Source organism: Bubalus kerabau, chromosome 10 (assembly GCF_029407905.1).
Source record: "Bubalus kerabau isolate K-KA32 ecotype Philippines breed swamp buffalo chromosome 10, PCC_UOA_SB_1v2, whole genome shotgun sequence".
NCBI classification, from domain to species: Eukaryota; Metazoa; Chordata; class Mammalia; order Artiodactyla; family Bovidae; genus Bubalus; species Bubalus kerabau.
In genome coordinates this window covers 72,553,116-72,577,329 of record NC_073633.1, presented here as the reverse complement: position 1 = coordinate 72,577,329, position 24,214 = coordinate 72,553,116, and the positions used below count along the sequence as shown (strand labels likewise).

At 36.6% G+C, this 24,214-nt stretch overlaps 1 protein-coding gene and 1 pseudogene across 4 annotated transcripts in view; both read left to right on the top strand.

Moving 5' to 3' along the window:
• Window positions 1-24,214, top strand: part of DLGAP5 (DLG associated protein 5) — a 46,391-nt gene that overhangs the window by 21,416 nt on the left and 761 nt on the right. For 2 of the 4 annotated variants that reach the window (XM_055538119.1, XM_055538118.1), the window contains exons 8-18: window positions 15-289; window positions 1,020-1,144; window positions 1,513-1,642; window positions 3,991-4,076; window positions 4,833-4,993; window positions 12,066-12,158; window positions 15,429-15,648; window positions 18,222-18,405; window positions 19,883-19,943; window positions 20,958-21,201; window positions 22,058-22,107. In XM_055538119.1, coding sequence (XP_055394094.1) covers window positions 15-289; window positions 1,020-1,144; window positions 1,513-1,642; window positions 3,991-4,076; window positions 4,833-4,993; window positions 12,066-12,158; window positions 15,429-15,648; window positions 18,222-18,405; window positions 19,883-19,943; window positions 20,958-21,201; window positions 22,058-22,107 — 1,629 coding nt within the window. Of the gene's footprint in view, window positions 1-14; window positions 290-1,019; window positions 1,145-1,512; window positions 1,643-3,990; window positions 4,077-4,832; window positions 4,994-12,065; window positions 12,159-15,428; window positions 15,649-18,221; window positions 18,406-19,882; window positions 19,944-20,957; window positions 21,202-22,057; window positions 22,108-22,793; window positions 23,625-24,214 lie in introns of those variants that run through there. The other 2 variants (XM_055538121.1, XM_055538120.1) reach the window with 2 other exon arrangements.
• LOC129620718 (histone-lysine N-methyltransferase SETMAR-like) lies at window positions 5,853-7,310 on the top strand (annotated as a pseudogene).

Sequence of the window (24,214 nt, the reverse complement as noted above, 5' to 3'; positions counted from 1 at the left end):
TTCCTTCCATCCAGGTCATTTCTTTTAAAGTTGATAATGAAGAAAATACTTTGGATTCACAAACCAGTGCCACAAATGGAATGAATCCAGATGGAGTCTTATCAAAAATGGAAAATGTATCTAAGACAAACAGTGCAAAAATGAAAGGGAAGAATTCCTTTGCACCCAAAGATTTTACATTTCAGCCACTAGATGGTCTGAAGACCTATCAAGTAACACCTATGACTCCCAGAAGTGCCAATGCTTTCTTGACACCCAGTTATACCTGGACCCCGTTAAACACAGAAGTGTAAGAATTTAAAGTTAATAATGAATTCTTTGCTAAGATGGTTAACAATCACCTTTCTTAGATTTGGCATGTGCTTTTTAAAGGTTAATGTTTAGTTAGTAAATTATGTTAATTATAAATCATGAAAATTTGGTCTTTTAAAAAAATTCTTCAGAAGGGTACAGTAATGTACTAGACAGTTTTACTATTTCTTATACATTGTTTTTATCTGTATTTTCATGGTACTCTTTGTGGGGTTTTTTTGCTTTTAATGGGTGATCTTTTTATAAAGACTTAGAAATAAATTTTTAGAAGAAAGAAACTGTAATACTGTAGCTCAGAAATGGTGGGGTTTTTTGTCTTTTTGCTAAGTGTTACTTTAGAAAAATTACTTCTAAAGACAAAAATAATTAACTTGCAAAGTGAGGGAAAATCAGTTGGAATCTTTAATAGAAACAGCATGGTTATTTTGCAAAGACTGGCTGGTAGCAAATTTACTAGAAACTGCTCAGCAGCATGCAAGACTCTAGAGTGCTTATGTTCCATGAAGAGATCTTTGTAATCTTTGGATCTCGTAAGTAGTAAAGACAGACATTCCCACTAGAGGTGTTTAAATGTGTCCAGAAAAGACACATTTAAAAAAATTAGAAACATTTCTATTTAATCCCAGATTTTTAAAAAGCAACATCATTTTGAAATCCTTCATATGAGGCTTATGTTTTAAGAAGTATATTTTTACTATTGTTTTTAGTGATAAGACTGAAGCAACAAAAGAAATCTTGGCACAAAAATGTAAAACTTTCTCTGCCAAAACAGTACCTCAAGATTCAAGTAAATCACAGTGTCCTTTGGGTTCTTTAACAGTTTGGAATAAAGGTATTGAATTTTAATTAATTTTTTACTTGCTTTTCTGAATTGTGATTTATCAGGTTTATTAGGCCCTTTTCAACATATAGCCCAGGAATGTGATCTCAGGGTCAGGAAAGATGTGAAGACATGGGGAAAGATATCTGGAGAGAGAAAGAGTTGGAATGAGGAGTACAGACTGAGAAATAAATGTAACTTTGAAGAGATGAATATTGGGAGGCACTTTAGAGATACGTGGTGAATCGAATCTTTAAGTCAGAGATAAAATTTGAAAATTCACATTGAAAAAATTGGAAGATTTAAACAGATTTGTCTTGTAGGGGACATCATTTTGTGAGTGGCTGCTTTGAAATTTATATGTAATGTTTTCTTTATAGAATATGTCTCAAATAAAAATGAAACTACTAATGAAAATTCAAATGGCCTTTCAGTAAAAGAAGAAGTCCCATCACTTAAAGTAAATGAAGATCAGCTATCTCAGCCACAACATGATGTGCCGTATTTCAGGTTTGTCCATTTGTTCCTAGTATAAGAATTTTGTATTCATGTGTAGACAATTAAAACCAAGATTAAACTATTTTTAGCCTGAATGTAATAGATGAATTGGGGGAAACTGAATTCTGGTGATTTTCAATTATCTTTTAAATTTTAATATTTTTTTTTTTCACTAACTAGTTCCCAATTCAAAAGGTAGTAAAAGATACAAGTGAGGAGTCTTTCCCAAATCTGTTTCATAGAGGGGATAGTTCAAACCTTCCACAGAGGCAAGTGTTATTCATTTCTTGTGAATACTTCCAGAGTTAGATAATGCATATGTAGAATAACAAACATATTTTTTCTTTTTTTTTTAATATAAACAATAGCATGCTGTTTTGTTTCATGTAATGTTAACTGTAACAGACATTCCATTTTAGTACTTAAAGAGCTTTCTCATGTTATTTTGAGTATGTGTTTTCTAAAGGCCGCACTGCTGCTGCTGCTACTAAGTCGCCTCAGTCATGTCTGACGCTGTGCGACCCCTTAGACGGCAGCCCACCAGGCTCCCTGAGATTCTTCAGGCAAGAACACGAGTGGGTTGCCATTTCCTTCTCTAAGGCATGAAAGTGAAAAGTGAAAGTGAAGTCGCTCAGTCGTGTCCGACTCTTAGCGACCCCATAGACTGTGGCTCACCAGGCTCCTCCATCCATGGGATTTTCCAGGCAAGAGTACTGGAGTGGGGTGCCATTGCCTTCTCCAAAGGCCGCACAGTATCCAATAATATGGATATTCCACAATTTACTGAATAAGTCCCTGTTGCTGATTATTTACATTGGGTTCAATCTAGTACTATTATAATCAAAGTTGCAGAGAACAACCTTGTATATATTTCAGTTCTCTCATGTGCAAATATATGAGGACCTCAGTTTGCATCCCCTCCAGCATGGTATGGGAGTTCCTATTTTCTCATACCTCCCCACCCCCTAAAGAACCAAATTAAAGTTTATTTAAAAAAAAAAAAATAGGAGGCTCAGTGGCCTGTCAACTCATGAGATAGGATTATGTTTCTCTAACTCTGAATTGAAAATTAAGTTCCTGTTTGGGGAACTTCAACATGTCACCTAAATGCCTTGGAAACATATCAGAGGCGTGCATTTTGAAAAAGGCCTTTATATTCTACATCATACAGAAAATTATTATATCTTACAATTTTTGAATGAATATAGCAATAAAATTCCCATACCATTTCCAGTACAATATTAACAGTTTTTGAACTTTACCAATCAAATAAATAAAAATATTATCTTACTCTAGTTTTATTTATTTTTTATTTATTTTTCCTTTTTTTGGCATGAGATCTTAGTTCCCTGACCAGGGATCAAAACTTCAGAGTCTTGAGCACTGAGATGCCAGGCAATTCCCTTTACTCTTGTTTTAATATTCATTCCTCCTCTCATGAATGAGTATCTTTTTATATGTTTGGGAACCACTTCAGTTGTTTTTAGAGTATAATGTTTTGGTATTGTAAGGTCTTTTAGAGGTTAACTAGTTTACTATATTGTTCAGCTGAGACACTGAGATGATAAGCAATTTACCCAATTAAATAATGTCAGATCTAAGTCAGGTCTCCTTTCTCATTTATTAAGCTGTTCTCTGTTGCCATTGATTTAAACAGCTGAATTTGTCTTCTAAGAAAAACTATCCTCAGTTTTCCTGCTCAGATGTTTTTGTGAAGAAACATGCTGCTGCTGCTGCTGCTGCTAAGTCGCTTCAGTCGTGTCCGACTCTGTGCAACCCCAGGGTTTCTTAACCTTGGCGCTATTGACATTTTAGGCTGCATAATTCCTGTTGTGGGGTCTTCTGCATTATAGGTTGTTTTGTAGCATCCCTGGCCAGCAGCACTCCTCTATTTCATGATAATCAAAAATTATTCTAGAGAGTGCCAAATGCTGCCTGGTAGGAAAAATTGACCCCAGTTGAGAATGTCACTGTCTTTGGATAAGCAAAGCCAAGTAGAATCTGTAAGCCTTTATCACTGTAATTTGGGACTTACAGTTTTTAGCTTCATCTTACTCACTCTTGGCAATTGGGTTCGTCATAGTTCCATGGAAAATAGCTAAGAGCAGAACTAAGGAATGTCTGATTCTTTCTGCTCAGGGTTTGAAAAATAAGAACAGAAATAACTGGAAATATTAACTTGAAAAATGGGCTCTTAGCATTAACCATCCACTTAAGTTTTAGGTGTATAAGGATGGACATGGAATATCAGTATATATTCATGGATTTTAATATATCTCAGTTCATAAAACAACTAAGCATCACTCTGGGAAATCAATGTTGTGTAAGTGTCGTAGTGCTGATGTGTGTCATCATTGTAGAAATATTCTCCGGTCAGAAACTGAGAAGTTAACGTCACACTGCCTTGAGTGGGACAGGAAACTTGACTTGGACATTCCAGATGATGGTGAGGGAACACTTGTTTTTTTTAATGTCTTAGCTTTGTTTATTTTAATATGGTTGCATTTACCTGAAACATAAAAATCTAGTGTTGTCCAACTTTATAGTTTCATTGTTATTCAAAATAGCAAGAATTTTCCATATGACATGTATGTTCACTAATATCTCTGTGCCAAAATGGTACCTAACTTAAAAGATGTAAGTAGTTAGAATATTGACTATCATTCCTGAGAGTTAGACATTTGCCAATTTTATTATTAAAATTTTTTTGCTATGATTCCATGAATGACAACTGTGTCTGATATTGCTTAATTATACAAAAATATTTTCTGAATGAAGATTACTTAAATCAATATGGATCACATTTTGTGAAAAATTCCATAATCTTGCCTATTCAGGAAAGCTGTTTAGAAAAAAAAGTCATTTGTGTGCTGCCAGCTCAAAGTCCTTAGATATTGATGTACAGTAAGTTGTTTAAGGTTTAATTCTTATAAAATACAAGGAGAGGTAGAATGCTTTGCTGTGTAGGTGTTGAGTATGAGAATGTATATTGCTAATTTTTAGCAGGATTTGAAACAGATAGTAAATGCTCTATATTTGTATGACAAAGTTTTATAGTAGATATTTTTTGTTTTGCTATAAAGTAAGAATTGGATTCTATAACTCTAGGATATTTAGAATGAGGTCACCTTATCAGCTGGTTGGATTGAAATAAAGATCTTGTTTCATCCTTCAACTTTTAAAAACCTTGTATTTCCTCTAGCTAAAGATCTTATTCGCACAGCAGTTGGTCAAACAAGACTCCTTATGAAAGAAAGGTTTAAACAGTTTGAAGGACTGGTGGACAATTGTGAATATAAACGAGGTGAAAAGGAGACTACCTGTACAGATCTGGATGGATTTTGGGATATGGTTAGTTTTCAGGTATGTGGTCAAATATTTTGAATATATTAACTTTGAGTCTTTTTTTTTTTAATGAGTTAACTGTAATATGTGCTCAGTTGGTAAGTAGTGTCTGACTCTTTGCAACCCTATGGACTACAGCCTGCCAGGCTCCTCTGTCCATGGTATTTCCCAGGCAAGAATACTGCAGTGGGTTGCCATTTCCTCCTGTCGAGGATCTTCTTGACCCAAGAATCAAACCCAAGTCTCCTACAGCTCCTGCATTGCAGGCAGATTTTGTACAACTGAGCCACTGGAGAAGCCCCTAACAGTAATATAAAAGGGTTAGTAGTAGCTTCTGGGACTAACCTGGTGGCTCGATGGTTAAGTATCCACCTGCCAGTGCAGGAGACATGGATTCAATTCCTGATCTGGGAAGATCCCACATGCCTTGGAGCAACTAAGCCCATGTGCCACAACTATTGAGCCTGTGCCCTAAAGCCTGGGAGCCCCAACTGCGTGCCCAAACTTCTGAAGCCCTTCTGCCTTAGAGCCCATGAACCTCAACAAGAGAAGCCACTGCAATGAGAAGCCTGCACACCACAACTGGAGAGTAGCCTCTGCTTGCCGCAACTAGGAAAAACCTGTGTGGCAATGAGGATCCAGCACAGCCAAAAATAAATAAAGTTAAGAAAAAAGAAAAGTAGCTTCTTATGTACCTGTAATATTATTGGGTTGGTGCAAACATAATTGTGGTTTTTCCGTTGTTGAAATTTGCTGTTTGATATCGGAATACATTCTTAATAAATATGGTTAAGTTAGACATCATTTTTAATGCACATTTCTCACTTTATGTTTTTTGCTGACTTATTACTTGCTGTTTATTTTATATTTATTCTGGACTTTGGAGGTGATGTTTGACAAAAGGCGAATTTGAGCGATTTCTTTTTTATTCAAATTCAAAATGGGTCATAAAACAGTGGAGACAACTCGCAACATCAACAATGAATTTGGCCCCAGGAACTGCTAATGAATGTACAGTGCAGTGGTGGTTCAAGAAGTTTTGCAAAGGAGACAGAGCCTTGAAGATGAGGAGCACAGTGGCCAGCCGTTGGAAGTTGACAAGAACCAAATGAGAACAATCATCAAAGCTGATTCTCTTAAAACTACAGGAGAAGTTGCTGAAGAACTCAGTGATGACCGTTCTGTGGTTGTTTGGCATTTGAAGCACACTGGAAAGGTGAAAAAGCTCAATAAGTGGGTGCCTCAATAGCTAACCACAAATCAAAAATATCATCATTTTTAAGTATTGTCTTCTCTTAGAATTCTATGCAATGATGAACCATTTCTCAACCAGACTGTGACATGCAACCAAAAGTGGATTTTATACAACAACTGGTGATGACCAGCTCAGTGGCTGGACCAAGAAGAAGTTGCAAAGCACTTTCCAAAGCCAGACTCGCACATGGTCACTGTTTGGTGGTCTGCTGCTGGTCTGATCCACTACAGCTTTCTGAATCCTGGCAAAACCATTACATCTGAGAAGTATGCTCAGCAAATTGATGAGATGCACCAAAAACGGCAATGCCTGCAGCTGTCATTGGTCAACAGAAAGGGCCCAGTTCTTCTCCACAACAATGCCTGACCATACATTGCTCAACCAATGCTTCAGAAGTTGAACAAATTGGGCTATGGAATTTTGCCTCATCCACCATATTTGCCTGACTTCAGTAGTCATCTATGGATGTGAGAGTTGAACCATAAAGAAGGCTGAATGTTGAAGAATTTCAAATTGTGGTACTAGAGAAGACTTTTGAGAGTTCCTTGAACAGCAAGAAGATCAAACCAGTCAATTCTAAAGGAAATCAACACTGAATATTCATTGGAAGGACTGATGCTGAAGCTGAAACTCCAGTACTATGGTGGCCAAAGAGCCGACTTAATAGAAAAGACCCTGATGCTGGGAAAGATTGAAGGCAGGAGGAGAAGGGGAGACTAGAGGATGAGATGGTTGGATGGCATCACCGAGTCAATGGACATGAGTTTGAGCAAGCTCAGAGAGATTGTGAAGGACAGAGAAGCCTGGTGTTCTGCAGTCCATGGGGATGCAAAGAGTGGGGCATAACCTAGCAACTGAACAACAAGCGTATTCACCCAACCTCTTGCCAACCAACTACTACTTCAAGCATCTTGACAACTTTTTGCAGGGAAAATGCTTCCACAATCATCAGGATGCAGAAAATGCTTTCCAAGGGTTCATCGAATCCCAAAGCACATATTTTTATGCTACAGGAATAAGCAAACTTATTTCTTGTTGGCAAAAATGTGTTGATTGTAATGGTTCCTATTTTGATTAATAAAGATGTGTTTGAGCTAGTTATAATGATTTAAAATTCACAGTCTGAAGCCACACTTTTGCACCAACCTAATAAATGAGATGTTAGTACCTTTGTAAACTGTAAAGTGCTGTCAAAATGTGATGACCGATTTCTTCTCCCCATATAATCAGTGTTTTCTATTTGGGTTGGAAATTGAGTTATATTCAACAGTTGAATAATCTGTAATGCTTCTACATGTGAGAAAATGAAATCTGTTCTTTAGTAGTTGAGTTCATCTAGCAGTACTGAGTTCCTGTGTGTGCTAGACATTGTATTAGGAGTTGATAAAATAAGACGCATTTTCTGCCCCAGAGGAATTCCAATCTAATGTAAAAAGTGCTATGAGAGAGGGAATCACTAGGAAGATTAGTAAAGGCATGGGAGGAGATGACAGTTTCCAGCTTCTTGGGCATGTTTTAGTAATAAGTATATAAAAAGCCATTTCAAGAACCTATAGCCAACAACTATTAGACATTTCAAGAAAGCCTCAAACCTGAAAGAAAGAAGCCAAGAAAAACATAAGAAAGGTATTTGGATGGAGGAAGTGGACCAATCTAGGAGGTATAGTATCCAAATAATAGGGATTCCAGAAAAAGAGTACAGAAAAACTGGGAAATCAATGAAGTGGTTTAAAAATTTCCTCAGAACTGGAGGACATGAATTCCAGATTGAAGGCGCCTGTTGGGTGCCCAGCACTGTGAATCAGAATAGACCCACACCAGCGCACTTCTTTAAGTGTAACTATATAACTCTTGCGATGAAGAGAAAACTCTAGAAGCTTCCAGAGAGAAAACAAGTTTCATATAAAGGGTCAAAGATCAGAATAGCCTTGGATTTCTCCACTGCAACATTTAAAACTGGGAAAACAAAGCCCTCAAAATTCTAAGGGAAATAATTTTCCAACCTGGAGTTCTGTAGCCAACCAGTCAAGTGGATGGGCATTCTCCAAGCACAACAGTCTCAGATACTACCTCCGAAGCACTCTTTTTCAGGAAGCTAAATGAGAAAGTATCTCACAAAAATGAGGGAGTGAACCAAGAATGGGGGAGAAGATGAGTTTGATCCCCAGAAAGAGACAAGAGAATTGAGGCCGGGGGGAGCCAAGAATGTGTGCAGCAAGCTTACGAAGTAGCAGTTCCCAGCAGAGCAGGGGGCCTTGGGCTCCTCCAGACCTAATTCTGGAAAGTGAAACTGAGTAAAATACCTGATTTGTTTTTTAAATTAAGAGAAGGATTTATGGAGAAGGCAATGGCACCCCACTCCAGTACTCTTGTCTGGAAAATCCCATGGACGGAGGAGCCTGGGGGGCTGCAGTCCATGGGGTCGCTAAGAGTCAGACACGACTGAGTGACTTTCACTTTCACTTTTCACTTTCATGCATTGGAGAAGGAAATGGCAACCCACTCTAGTGTTCTTGCCTGGAGAATCCCAGAGACCGGGAAGCCTGGTGAGCTGCCGTCTATGGGGTTGCACAGAGTCGGACACGACTGAAGCAACTTAGCAGCAGCAGCAAGAGGAGATTTATACTTACTGTGCAGAGTTTAGAATGAATCAATGATAGATATCATACATGAACAACTAAGCAAGTAAAAAGCAAAACAAGGGGACTTCCCTGGTGGTCCAGTGGCTGGGACTCTGCGCTCCCAATGCAGGGGGCCCATGTTTGGTCCCTGGTTGGGGAGATGCATCCCTCATGCCGCAGCTAGGTGTTTGCATGCCACAGCTAAAGATCTGCTTGCTGTAGCGAAGATCCTGTGTGCTGCAACTGAGATGCAGTGCAGCCAAATAAATAAATAATAATAAGTATTAAAACACAAGTCTAGAGAAAAAAATGAGTAAAGGAACATAGTTGTCTCAATAACTATATGACTCAGATGTGAATAGTGTTTTGTTTTGTTTTTTTAATGTGGGCCATTTTTAAAGTCTTTTTTGAATTTATTACAGTTGCTTCTGTTTTATGTTTTGGTTTTTTGGCTATGAGGTATGTGGGATCTAAGCTCCCAGGCCAGGGATCAAACCTGCACCCCCTGCATTGGAAGGCGAAGTCCTAACCTTTGGACTGCCAGGGAAGTCCTGTGAATAGTGTTTATGTAATCATACTGTGAGCATTACTTTGTGACCAGTTTTTATATATCTGACAATTTTCACGTTGATGAGTTGGTTCACTAGTATGCTGTAATGGTGATCAATTAATTTTGTGTTTCCTAGTATTGTTATTAATTTATAGGTTTAAAGATACTGGATGTGTTTTCATTGTTTATAGTTACCATCTTTACTGATGCTCATTTCTCAGCTTTGGCCATTGGGAGCCTCTTCAACAAATTGGCTGTTGGGACCTTTTTTTTTTTTTTTTTAAGAGTTGTATTGAAGTATAATCTACATATCATAAAATTAGCCCATTTCAAGTGTTCAGTTCAATGATTTTCAATAAATTTACAGAGTTGTACAACCATCACCATGATCCAAATTTAGAACTTTTTTATTATTTAAACATTTTTTATTTGGCCTTACCACTCAGCATGTGGGATCTTAGACCCCTGTACAGGGATTGAACCCAGGCCCCAGCAGTGAAAGCACTGAGTCCTAACTATTGGACCACCAGGGAATTCCCAAGAATACTTTTATCACCACAAAAAGGTCCTCTTTGCTGATCTGCAAATCAATCCACATTCCCACTCCTAGTCCCCAAGCAACCACTAATCTTGCTGTCTTTGTAGATTTGCCTTTTGTGAACATTTCATATTAAGTAGACTAATACAGTACATGGTCTTTTGTATGTGACTTTTTTCGCTTAGCATGATGTTTTTGAGGTTCATCCATGCTGTAGATTGTATCTGAACTTTAACCAATTGATGGACGTTTAGATTGTTTCCACTCTTTGGTGATTATGACGTCATGATGAATATTCATATATTGTGTGGATTTATGTTTTTATCTATCTCGGGTAGATATGTGGAATATTGCTGGATCATATAGTAAATTTATGTTTAACTTTTAAAGAAACTGCCAAACTATTTCCCAAAGTGATTACAGCATTTTTCTTACCAACAATTGGTGTGTTTCTTTTTTACCATATTCATACTTGTTATTGTCTGTCGTTTTTAGAATAACCATCCCAGTGGGTGAGAAGTTTCTCATTATATAATAGTTTTGATCTGTGTGTCCCTAATGATAATGATGTTAAGCATCTTTTCATGTGCTTATTAGCTGTTCATATTTTGGGGGGCAAAATATCTAGTGAAATATTTTGCCCATTTTTACATTGGTTTGCGTTTATTATGGAGTGGTAGGTGTTTTCAATATATCATGGACACAAGTCCTTTATCAGAAGTATTATATTTTTAATTTTGATGAAGTTCAATTTATCAGTTTTTTTCTTTTATGTTGTGATCATATCTAAGAACTCTTTTTGCTTAACCACAAATTGCAAAGTTTTTTTTCTTCGTTTTTTTTCTAAAAGTGTTATAGTTTTAGCTCTTACAGCTAGGTCTGTGAGCCATTTGGAATTTTTGGTGTGTGTATGGTGTAGGTAAAAGTCTAAATTCATCTATTTTATTGAGGATATAAAATTTTCCCAGTACTGTTTCTTGAAAGACTGTCTTTTCCTCATTGAACTGCAGTGGCACCTTGTTGAAAATCAGTAATCATAAAGGTAATCCTGAGTCATTTTGACATTTAATTTTTTTTTTGAGAGAGAGAGAGGTTCAGAGTACTTATGAATATAAATACATAGTAAGGGCACTTGAAGCAAATTTACCAAACTGTTGACAGTGGGTACCTCTTTGGAGGAGATTGGAAATATCAAAAGGATGGGGATATTACTTTGAATTTTTTAAAGTGAGATTGTGAGAAGGCAAACCACAGACTAGAAGAAAAATATTTGCAAATGATATATCTAATGTTTGATACAGACATATCTGCATCAAAATATACAAAGAATCCTTAAAACCACCTTTAAAGTGGTTTTAAAGTGGAGAAAAGACCTGAGCAGACACCTTGCCAAAGAAGATATACAGATGGCAAATAAGCATTTGAAAAGATAAAGCTCAATGTCATAGATCACTAAGGAATTGCCAATTAAAACTACAATGAGGTGCCACTGCATGCCTATTAGAATGGCAAAAATCCAAACCACTGACAGCATCAGGAACTCTAATTCATTGCTGGTGGGAATGCAAAATGGTACAGCCACTTTGGAAGACAGTTTGGCAGTTTCTCACAGAGCTAGATATGCTCTTATCATATAATCCAGCAAGCACAGTTCTTGGTGTTTACCCAAATGATTGAAAACATATGTCTGCACAAAAACGTGTACCCAGATGTTTATAACGTCTTTCTTTATTCATAACTGCCAAAACTTGGAAGCAGCCAAGATGTCCTTCAGTAAGAGAATGGATAAATAAACTGTAAAAAAGAGAGAGAAAGATTGTGTTCAGATTGTGTAATGTAGGAAACAAACATTTAGGATATCTTTCTTAGCATTTTAGTGATAAAAAATAATTTAGGAGAGTTATTCATATATGACATCCATTATGCAGATTTTGGAGGTTTATAAGACAAAAAATAACAATAAACAATTTTACCATAAGAATTTTTTACTTGAATACTGAGTTGAGAATGATTTAGTCAGATTTTATGTTGCCATTCTCAATTTTTTTTAAGCTTCAGTTTATTAGTTTGTAATTTTATTGTGGTTTTTCATTGATCTGATAAACTTGTGCTTTATTTATTAACAGATAGAAGATGTAAACCAAAAATTCAGCAATCTGACCAAACTTGAGGAATCTGGATGGCAAAACAATAACAATACAAGCAAAAAAGTTTTTCGGGTAAGTCTGTAGGTTTCTAATATAGACTCTTCTACTCTAAAGAATTTTTATTTTCCAGCTTCAGAAACATTTAGCTTCAGGTTTTTTTTATCATTTTATAAAATAAGTTTCGTCTGTTGCTTACAATGTCCTGATTGTCTTTGAAGAAAGAATAAGGAAATGAACAACACGAAATTCAGGATGATTGTTTCTGGAGGGAGGAATGACAGTGGCTGTGATGGAATTGGGGCACCCCAGGAGCTTCTGAGGTGCTCAGCAGGGCGTATGTGTTATTCTTTAAATTGTGTTTATACAAAGTAGAAGTAAATAATTTATAGAATCCTTAATATGTGCCAGATGTTGTTCCAAGTACTTAACATGTTTTAACTCATTTAATCCTCAACAATCCTGTTGAGGTGGTACTGTTATCTGGGATGTGAGGCCCAAAATAGATTAAGTTACTTGCCCAAGGTGGAGCTAGGTTTCAGGCCAGACTTGCTCATTCCAGAATCCCTGTTTTTATCCAGTACAGTGGATTGTGTGTCTCTTTTGAGTGATACATTTCAAAATGAAAGAATTTTAAATAGTAAAGAGGAACAATGACTCTTTAGAATGTCTGTCTTCTTCCCTACATTTTATTTTGTAAAATTTCCTATTACTTTTCTCTGTGAAATTCACTTTATCATGATAGATTCCATTGTTATATATTTGTAGATTTTTTCCCCTAATAATGTTTATTTATTTATTTGGCTGTAATGGGTCTTCACTGCTTTGTGAACTTTCTCTAGTCGTGGCGAGTGGGGCACTTCTCCAGTTGCAGTCTGCTGGTTTCTCTTGTTGCAGAGCACAGGCTCTAGGGTATGTGGGTGGGCTTCAGTAGTTGTGGCACATGGTCTCAATAGTGGTGGCCTCCAGGCTCTAGAGCACAGGCTCCATAGTGTGGCGCACAAGCATAGTTGCTCCATGGCATGTGGGATCGTCCCGGATCAGAGGTCGAACCTGTGTCTCCTCCGTTGGCAGGCGGATTCTTTACCACTGAGCCCCAGGGAGGCCTTCTAGTAATGTTTTAAACTCATTGGTTTAGATGGGCACTTTTCAAACCTCCAGTTTTCCTTTTAGATTTTAGAAAAATGCCTGTGGTTATAAAATTAGGCTTCCAGATTGGTACTTTATTATGCTGTGTAATTCAGATAAAAATCTGTTTTGACTCCTTAGGAATTTAAGATGTTAGAGTATTAAAGAAAGCTTTTAATAAAATTATTTTGCTAATTGTTATGACAAGGACTCTAAGGATACTGACAAAATTAAACAAATGAGTTTTAAATATACTAAACAGTGAAGGATGCTTGAACATTTTGAAGCTACTGTGGATATTTCTTATTGAGTACTTAGTCCTGGAAACATCAATATCATCAGTGATGCAAATAATGGCTGTAGCAATATGGCAGAGCCTTGTAATTCTGCATTTTATCACCAGGTGTCTCTCTCCTCCTACTTTATTTATAAGCTACTGTGAAGCTATGAAACAAATAAGATTTATCTTTTACCTATACTTTGATACCGTTCCTTTCTGATTCCTATTTATTGACTTCTCATTCTATCACTTAGCCTTGTTTTCTACCTTTCCCTCTTTTTTCCATCTGTTTTTAGATATATTTAAGTGTCTTTGTTTACATTAGAAAAAACAAAAACAACTAAACCTATGAGGTCCACATCTCCCTCTAGTTATCTGTACCTTCCCTTTCTCATTCCCATTTCTTTCTTCCCAGTCACAAAGTTCTCTATACTCTGTCTTTACTGTTTTGATTCCCATTTACCTCTCCAACTCACTGCCATTCAGCTTCACCCTCTCCAGGCCTCTAGAACAGTTATAACCAAGGTTATTGACCCACTAGTTCTGCAGTTAGTAGACAGTTAATTATAAAATCTAGTCCCTCTGCATTATTAAATACAGTCTACTTCCTCTTTCTTGAAATTATATTCTACTGATCTTCCTCCTACCTCTATATCCATTCTTCGGTCATGTTTGCAAGTTTCTGTTTCCACTTGTCCCTTAAGTGTTTGTGATACTCAAGTTTCTACTTCAGCTCTCTTCCCTCCTTCCACTTTCTTCATGTGCAGTTGTATCCACCCTGCAATGATTCCCAAATCTATATTTCAAACCACACTTACTGCTGACACAGTAATACTTTAAGTATTAAGGTATATATAAGCTATATATCCCAAACTGAAATCATCTGCACACACATTGATGTTTCCCTGTTCCAGAGAATGGTGGTACCATCCCTCCAGGGGCGCAAGATGGAAACCTGGTTATCTTCTGTGATCTGTTCTGGTTTTCACCACTTTACTGTTGCATGTCTAAAAGATTGCTAAGTCCTCTCAATTCTTCCTCTTAAATATCTTTTGAATCTGTTTACTTTTTTCCATTTTTTTCCCCTCCTTAACCTCAACTACTAGCATCTTTTCCCAGTGTCACTGCAGAAGTCTCCTTCCTAACTGGCTTGTCACCCTCCAGCCCGTTCTCCAGGCTGGACAGAGTGAGTGACCTTTCTAAAAGGCAAATTCGGTAATGCTAACCTCCTGCGTAAAAATCATAGGTAATCTCTATTCTTTTGTCCTCTGCGTAAATGGCCACATGTGAAGGATTCTGATTAGCTGTGCTCACCTCATGCCAACTCCTCTGTGCTTTGTCACTTCTGGTTTTGCAAACATGCTGTTCTTTCTGCCTAGCCCTTTCCTTACCCCATCTTATAGCTCACCTATCTCTGATTTCAGCTTAGGTGTGACTTCCTAGAAGCCTTTCTTGGTGCCTCTGAAGGTTGATTAATTCATAAATTCAGCCCTCTGAATTTAGTTTTAGCATGACATTTATTCTTCTCAGTGTCTTTATCTAGCTCTTCTACCATGAGGCTGAGAGCTCTTTGAGAGCAGGAACTTGGTCCCTTGACTTTTGGCCCCAGCATTTTAGCACATACTGGGAGCTTGATAAGTATATATTGAACATGTTAAATATTTTACATATGCTTTATTCGTTTTTCTTATAAAACGATAATGTGTGAAAGTATTAATCGCTCAGTCATGTCCAACTTTTTGTGATCCCATGGACTGTAGCCCGCCAGGCTCCTCTGTCCATCGAATTCTCCAAGCAAGAGTACTGGAGTGGATAGCCATTCCTTTCTCCAGAAGATATTCCCAACCCAGGCGTCAAACCTGGATCTTCTGCATTGCAGGCAGATTCTTTAGATGGTAATGAGTAGCTTTAATAAATGTTATAATTTCTCTTCACAGAAAAAAGTTGTCTCAGGTATAGCAAGTAAACCCAAACAGGATGATGGTGGAAGAATTGCTGCTAGAAATCGCCTTGCTGCCATAAAAAATGCAATGAGAGAGAGAATTAAACAGGAGGAACAGGCTGAGGCAGCAGCCTCTGTAATGCCAAAGGAAGTGGATAAAATAGTGTTTGATGCTGGATTTTTCAGAATTGAAAGTCCCATTAAATCATTCTCAGGTTAGTTTTTTCTGCTGAGACTACTTAAGGGAAATATTTGGGTTGGATGGACGCTTGTGTAAGAGTTGAAAAACAGTTTTCATGTCAAGATTTATGTGTTTTCACTGTGATTTCTGAGAAATAGCTTATGGAAGATAAGTTTGGTTTCATTTTCATTTGGAGTGAAAATTTTCCTCCAATGTTTTTTACATGTAATAAAAGTACCAATTCCCTGATTTAAAAATACTGCCATGTAACCAGCTCTTAATACTTTAGGAAGTCATTCTTTCTTACGATTTTCTAACTCTGGTTGTGTTTTTCAGTACCTGTTTTTCATAGGCTATCTTTATTAGTTTGAATTTATTTACTTAGATTGAAATAAAATATAAGCCATAAATGAGAGGTCATAGTTGAAGTAATCTGTTCCTTATATCTTGGTAAACACTTCTATTAATGCTTTAAGTGCTAGCTGTTTATTTCCAAGGAGAAACAGACCAAGTCCTCTTTAAGTACTAATTAGCAGAAGGGATTTTTTTTTTTTTCTATTATCTAACTGTGTCCACTAGGAAGATTTCTGACAATAAATTTGAGTTGCTATCTAATATTTACTTTAAAATGTAAATTTATCACCAAGTATTTTATAACCTCCCAGTCAATTTAGGTATCACACCTAGTGTGTGGTTTTGCTATGTTTCCTTTATTCTAATCAGCTGTGCTCCCTGGATGCCCAGGAATTGCCTCACTGCTAATGACATGGCTCCTTGCTACTTATTTCCAAGGATCCTAGTAGCTTGCAGGACTGTGGGTTCACTGCTGTATGTTCTTTCATGTCCCATCTTGGCACTTATGATTAGAGAGATCAAGGTTTTTGACCAAAATTTATCTTTTTGAAACTGAGTTTTAATTATAGAACACATAGGTTATATGAGGGTTGTTATAAAACAGAAGTCCCCCAAGAAGCCCCTATTTATTATGTCCTCAAGGCTATCACTTCCAGTGCTTAGAGGAATCTTTGGGTATTATTTATGGCCTTTTCTAAATAAAGTGTAGATTTTTTTTCTTGAATTATTTCTTTGATATACTTTCCTTGGTTCTCTCTGATCTTTCTTCCAGAAGCACATATCTTTCTCCTTGTAGTAGACTATCATTCTTTCCTGTTCTTGTCATTTTCTTCTACTTCCTGAATTTCTTCATCTTTCCTGTTGACGATGTTTTTCATTCCTAAGAGCTCTTTCTCATTCTTTGGATGTTCCGTTTTATAACATTCTGTACTTGTTTCTTAAGTGTGTTGTCTTATCTTTCTGCAGACATTAATGATAACTTTTATGTATTCTTCTCCTGGAGAGTCAGTATTTGTCCCAAAATACTCTTATCTGTTTGGTTTTGGTTTCTGTCTCTTGTATCAGAGGCTTCCCTTGGGTGTCTAATGATGGTTCACTGCCTGCTCACAGCTATGAGCAGGGCTCTGCATGGCAGCACATGGGTGGTAGGGTCTTTACTATGGGATGATTTAGCTGCATTGTTATGCTGTATTTAAGTCTTTTCTCATGGGCTAGTCAGATTCTCAGACTCTTAGCGACCCACTTTCACTTTGCACTTTCATGCATTGGAGAAGGAAATGGCAACCCACTCCAGTGTTCTTGCCTGGAGAATCCCAGGGACGGTGGAGCCTGATGGGATGCTGTCCATTGGGTCGCACAGAGTCGGACACGACTGAAGCGACTTAGCAGCAGCTGCAGTCAGATTCTCCAGAGATCTTTCCAACCTGCTGCCTGGAGGGTATAATTCTGGCTGCCAGTCTTTCAGGAGCTACATGGAGGGAGGGAAACTGAGTGTATCAACAGTTTTAAAAATACTCATTTCATTCCCCCCTTTTCCATATAGTACTCATCTTTCAATTGTATCCCCTAAACCACAGACCCTCTATTTCAACTTTTTTGGGGAAATAAGCCTCTAGTTTTATTTTATCTTGATGGTGGGATGGGATTTTTCATAGCTGCCTAGCTGTGCATAATGAGGAAAGGAGTCTGGACTCTTAATTGTTTTTTAAACTGACTTTGAACCAATCTTCCTGTTTTTACCTCTGCTCCTAGCGATTCTTGACGCCACCAATTCTTTTTGAGGAGTACTGTGATATAAACTGGAGTGATTCACATCTTTCCTGACTGGTGGCTTAGGATTTATTTTCTCAGGTTTACTAGGAAATACACTACTCATCCATCTATATTGCACTTCCAAAATTTCCTGAGTTTTGTTGTCTCTTTGTTTCGTCTGTCCTTGAAAATTATATTTCAAATTTTTAAAAGTCAATGACCTTAAAAAAAGAGGATGCTTTGTCCTTGTAGTGTTCTCCCTTTTAAGATTATCTCTTTACTGTTTATAGTAGTGAAATGTTAAGAGGAAGCCATTAGTGTGTGTGTTCAGTATCATCTTTAACTGAAAGTCTCAGGCATTTGACTTTAATAAACATTATTTTATAGGACAAAGAGGCTAGTTGGTAGGGGAATAGGAAGAATTGGCACTGTCTCTCTAACTATAGTGAAAAATGAATGAAAGAGCTTTTTGGTGTTGAGATGATTTCTTTCATCTTCTAGGACTTTCTTCTGAATGTCTTTCTCAAAGACTTAAAACACCTCAGTCTGTCAGCAAAACTGTGTCTGAGACCAGGGCTGAGATGGGCCTTCTAAGACAAACTACATCACCAGAGAATCCTGGTCCTCAGGGTGCCAAAAGTGAACATGTTGATAAGACTTTGATTTCAAATATTCCTGGAAACAGGTATTTCTTTAATGTGTTATTACTAAGAGTTTAACAGATGTAGACATTAAATACCATTTCCAATTGTTAACCTGTTAAGTATGCAACACATATATTTTTAAATTTCACAATGACCATAACATATAGGCAATATTTCTATTTTATAAAGGAGGAAATTAAGGCTTCAGATTTCAGATTTGGAAATGGTCATATCTAGATGGATAAAATAAATTCTGCAGAACTAAGAAGAAAAGAAACAATATAGTGTTCTTTGGTGCTAAACAGTGTAGTGTTCTTTTGTATGCAGTTTTGATGCTTGACACATCTGAGCTCAAAACCAGTCATATGACATACTATGAAACTTCAGGTCAAGTTTAATTAACTCAGCTTCAGTTTCATCATGTATAAAGTAGTGCTGTTACATCCCTGCAGGGTCATTAAGAGGTAGGCACTTTTGTATCAGCCTTTATGGAAAGTACCTTGGGAATCCTGACTTGACAGATGGCAGAGCAGACAAGGGGGAGCTAATATGTACTGAACAATTATTATGGGCTGGACATGGTTCTAGGTTCCTATCACATATTATCTCATTCACTCCTCAAAACAACCAAATAGGGTACTAAATCCCCATTTTTCAAAAATGAGAAAATTTGGAAAATGAGTAAGTTACCCAAATTCATCTTGAGAAACACCCTATAACTTGAAATGGGGGAAACGAAAGTTTTTCTTTGTAAGTATTTCATGGAACAAGTTGTAAAATTTCTAGTTTTTAATGTAAGCCGCAGTATATTTAGCATTTGTGGCAGTTAAAATACTTTAGATGCTTTAAAAATCTGTGGATTATAAGATACCAATTTATTGTCATTTCTTATCCTGCAGTTCATTTTCTTGTACTAAGAAGATCCAAAATTGTATTTAAGTGATATTACAAGTGCTGTTTAGGACTTCTCTTTACTTTTTAATTTCTAAAAATAGTCTCAAAAGAGCCTTTTTACAAACAACTTTGTACAATGAAGGCAAAGTGAAGCTGAAAACCAGAAAAATAGAGTATACTTTAAAAAAAAAAAAAACTCCAAGAGATTGAGACAGATGTTTCTAATAAAACGTGAGTTAAGAACTTCAGGATTTGAATGTTTTGTGCTGTAGCTAACAAGTAAATGTAGCCAACTCCAGCTATACAATACTTGCATGTTGCTTCCATCCCCTAGAAGTAAGCTTTAGCTTACCCTTCCCTAGTATGTGGCTCTGGATTTGGCTGAGGTTCAAAAGATTTCCAATAGACTGACGAGCATGGTCAAAGGCTTACAAGCATTCTGGGGAAAATGCATTTGGTTTCTAAGGCCATCCTGTAGTAGCTATCATCCAAAACTAATCTATTTGGATCAGGCCTGATCTTAGATGAGGGCTCATCTCTGACTCATAAAGGATAGTCTCAAAACAAGTCAAGACAGCAATATGTTTAATTTTCTGAGTACAGTGCTTCTTTTTTCTTTTTCAGGAACAGCATAGGAGAAGATGCTAAGTGTCTTGGATTACAAGATTTAATTGAAATAAACCATGTAAGTCCTGTTCTGATGCATTAGGTAGCCCAGGATATTATCTATTTGTATCAATATATATAGTAACTCCATAAACAACCCCCAGAATTTCCACTGGAAATTTTAATCAGTCATATGAAATGATAGTTCTTATTTCAAAGACCTTTGGCTTGTTTGAGACCATAGTGCCAATTTGTATTTCAGCTTACATCAAGATTATTTTTGTAAATAAAGTTTTATTGTACTACAGCCACTGTCATTCATTTATGTATTTGGCTGCTTTCAAAACACAATGATAGAGTGTTCAGTGTTTGTGGCAGAGTCTGGCTTACAAAGCCTAAAATATTTATAGTTGACTCTTGAACAGAGGGCTTTCCAGGTGGTGTAGTGGTAAAGAATCTGGAGACTTGGGTTCTAGCCCTGGATCAAGAAGATTCTTTGGAGTAGGAAATGGCAACTGAATTCCAGTATTCTTGCCTAGAGAATTCCATGGACAGAGGAGCCTGGCAGGCTGCAGTTCTTGGGGTCACAAAGAGTTGGATACAGCTGAGCATACACACACTTGAACGACAGCAGGAGGGGTGTGCCATCCCTCTGCACAGTTGAAAATCCACATAAAACTTACGTTGGCCCACCCCTTATACTTGGTTCTTCCATGTTAGTAGTTTCGCATCTGTGGATTCAACAACTGCAGATCCTATAGTATTTACCACTGAAAAGATTCTAAGTGGACCCTTGCAGTTCAAATACGTATTGTTCAAGAGTCCATCATACACCTGGCCCTTCACATAGAATGTTTGTCAATCTCTGAACCGGGATATTGGTACTTGCTGAGAAACTTTCCTTCAGTTATACTATTGCTGTAATATTATCTAATCTCATTGTTCAAGAAGCAAGATAGTAGGATGGATTTATAGTGTTCTTTAGCTTGTGCTCAGAATGTCATCCCTCTATCATTATTTTCAATAGTGACAAGACTTTTTATGTTTATTTAACTTTTGGGTAATTAAATGTAAAAATCATTTTTACTTCCAGGGTATAAATAAGATAAACTTTGAGATAGATTGTTTATCTAGTGAAAGAATGAATTTGGCTCTCCATGCTGGCAAAGTAGCAGATGATATTAATACTAACAAAAAGGAAGAAATTTCAGATGTTGTGGAAGGAATGGAACTAAATTCAGTTACAACACAGGATGTTTTGATGATTAGCCCTGAAAAAAATATACAATCACAAAATAACATCTCATGGGAAGAAGAAACGAAAACTTCTCAGCCAGGTAAGGTCTTTTTAATGCATTTAAATAAGGTTTTGTTAAATAAATGAACTTGTCCTAAAGTATAGATTATTGTAAACACTTCTGGATATAGTTTCCAAGAATAAAGGGTGAGAAACTGGACACTTGCTGTAAATATCTAATGAGAGTTAGTTCTCATTGTGGTACCCCACTCTCCACCCCAAATCTTTTGAGACAGACTTGTTAAAAATCAACAACAGATACTAATCCACGTTGGATGTCAGGAGCACTTTTGATTAGACCTAACTATCTGGGGTCCTTTATTGTTTGTGAAGGCTCAGAATTAGAAAAATTCCCTTAAACTTTTTTTAGTTCTCTTCTTTTCCATCAAAGAACCTCAAACCTTTCTTTAAAACGTCCTTTTTTTGTGCCCTAATACCTTTTCTTACCTATTTTGTTGCGATTGTTCTTCAATAGGAAATGGCTCTTGTGTTTATGTTATAATGTAATGTGTGGTGATTTCACCTCCTGTTTTTACCTGTTACCCTATGGTGCTGTTCTGGTTGGGGCCTAAGGTAAAATAAACATTATAACATTGGGCAGACACTTAATGCATTTCTGCTATGTTCTTATAGTGTCTTTTGAGTACCTTTAAATTACAAGCATGAGATTTATTTAGAGAAGACTTAGTATACTGAAATTAAGGATGAGAATTTTACAAAGAAATTTAACTACATTTAAAAAGAATATTATAGCATAAGATGGCGCATATTTTTCTTCGCCTTTGATATTTGGAAGTTTTCATATCTTTTAAGTCTGTCCATTTCTAACAACCCTTAACTGCAAGAATATTCTTTAAAAAGTTAAAAATTCTTCTTTTTTTTTTTTTTTTTTTCAGTATTATGTGATAATAAAAGTCTCACTACTGAATGCCATCTTCTTGATTCAGTAAGTTTTCAATTTGAAAAGTTCTTTGTATTTTAGATTTGTTTTATAAAATGAGTGTTATTTTTCAGTTTATATGCACAGTTTAAAATGTACATCCTGTCACTATTTACTCTGAACTCCTTTTTTGTTCATTTTTTTCTCAAAATGGGAAAAAATTTTTCATATACTTTATAGTATGCTTTAGTATTAAACTGAAGATTTAATTCTTTTTATGGTTTATGTATCAAATTTGTTGTGACAGATTGGTTGAATACTTGAATATCTAGTATGCTCAGTATTTCTCAGTGATGCAAGAAAAAGATAATGCAAGATTTATACCCTTTTATAGTATATAGTTGAGAAGAAAATGTCTATCCTATCTTCAGTCATCAATGCTTATTTCATTGTAATTCTTTTAGATTGCTATTTTTATGTCCTGTTACTTTATTTGGAAGCCCCCCGACCTTTACTTTTTAATGACCTCTAGCCTCTAAGTCTACTCCAAACATTTGTCTGTCTGTGAAGCCTTCCTGTAAAAGCTCTCACCTCTCACATGTTTCTCTGTAGACAAAGGCATACAGTACATGCAGTACACACATTTAATCCCTTTTTGAGAGTATAATATGAATAAACTATTGTATTCGTAAAACATACGATGCTTTCAGGAATCTATTTCCCTTATTAACTGTAAGTTTCTCTTTGGGCAGAGAAACTGATTCATATTCCTGGATGCTGGCACTGAACAGTAGGACATAAATGGAAGAGTGCTCTCTTGCCTACTGAGTGTCTGCAGCATTGGTTTTCAGCCCTACTCCCGGATATTTTTATTTCAGTGATCTGGTTTTGGACGTTCACCAGGCAATTTATGTAGGCAGGGTCAGCAACTCTGGTTTACAGACTTACCTTGAAATTTTCCAGGAACAATTGTTAAAATGAGTCAGGGAATGGGCTTTTTTTGCTAATCTTCAATCTCAGAATATAAAAAATTCATTAAGGCAAATGTAGGATAAAACAGCAACAACTTTTGTTAGTCTCACAAAGCCTGACAAATGCTTGGCTTTCTTAAGCCACTAATTCCTTAAGGACCTCTGACTATGTTGACTTTTATTATCTTTCAAAGCTGACTTCTCCATATTCAGCCTTCTGGGCTCGCTGCATCTCAGGAGCAGAATGGTTCCTGCGACATGCACTGTTTATTCTTGGTTTTAGCCTTCTTTACTCAGAGGCTGACACCTAGATGGACGGGGATTTCAGCATGAGGCCAGTTTATAGAAACCTGATTTAATCTCGTCCCCAGTTCTCAACTCTAAATGATTGGTTCTGATAATATATGATATTATAAATAAGTCTAGAAGTTAATCATAACATTCTGTTTTTGATATATTATTAGTAATATAATTAAAATTGCTTCACAGTTATATATTTTCTTGTTGATAAATCTTAGTATCTTATAACTTAGTCTCCCTGTGAATTATTTTCCATTCCCATAAATATTAGGATTTATATTCTAGGATTTTTTTAATAGGTATACCTTTAGACCCACATCATTACCAGCTCTGTGCATAATTTAAACCTGAAGTAGGGCTTGAGGAAGAACAAAGAGAAGGATCCTGGCAGGATCACACCAGTAAAAGATCTGTTAATTACAATGATGTGGACTAGGATGTGTGGAATCTGCATAAGTGGCCTCAGTTTTATTCATCCTGCATATGTTACTTAAGTCTGTCACCTTTTAAGGCATGTATTCCTTTTTAAAAAAATTTATTTTTTTAAATTTATTTTTAACTGGAGTATAATTGCTTTCCAATGTTGTGTTGGTTTCTGCCACACAAAAGCATGAATCAGCCATAAGTATACATATGTCCTTTCTCTCTTGAATATCCCCCTCACCTCCCACCCCATCCCACCCCTCCAGGTTGTCACAGAACACCAGGTTGAGCTCCCTGTGTTATGCAGCAACTTCCCACTAGCGAGCTGTTTTATATATGATAATCTATATGTTTCAGTACTTCTCAATTTGTCCCACCCTCTCCTTCCTCCACTGTATCCAGAAGTTTGTTCTCTATGTCTGCATCTCTATTCCTGCCTTGCAAATAGGTTCATCAGTACCATTTTTCTAGGTTCCATA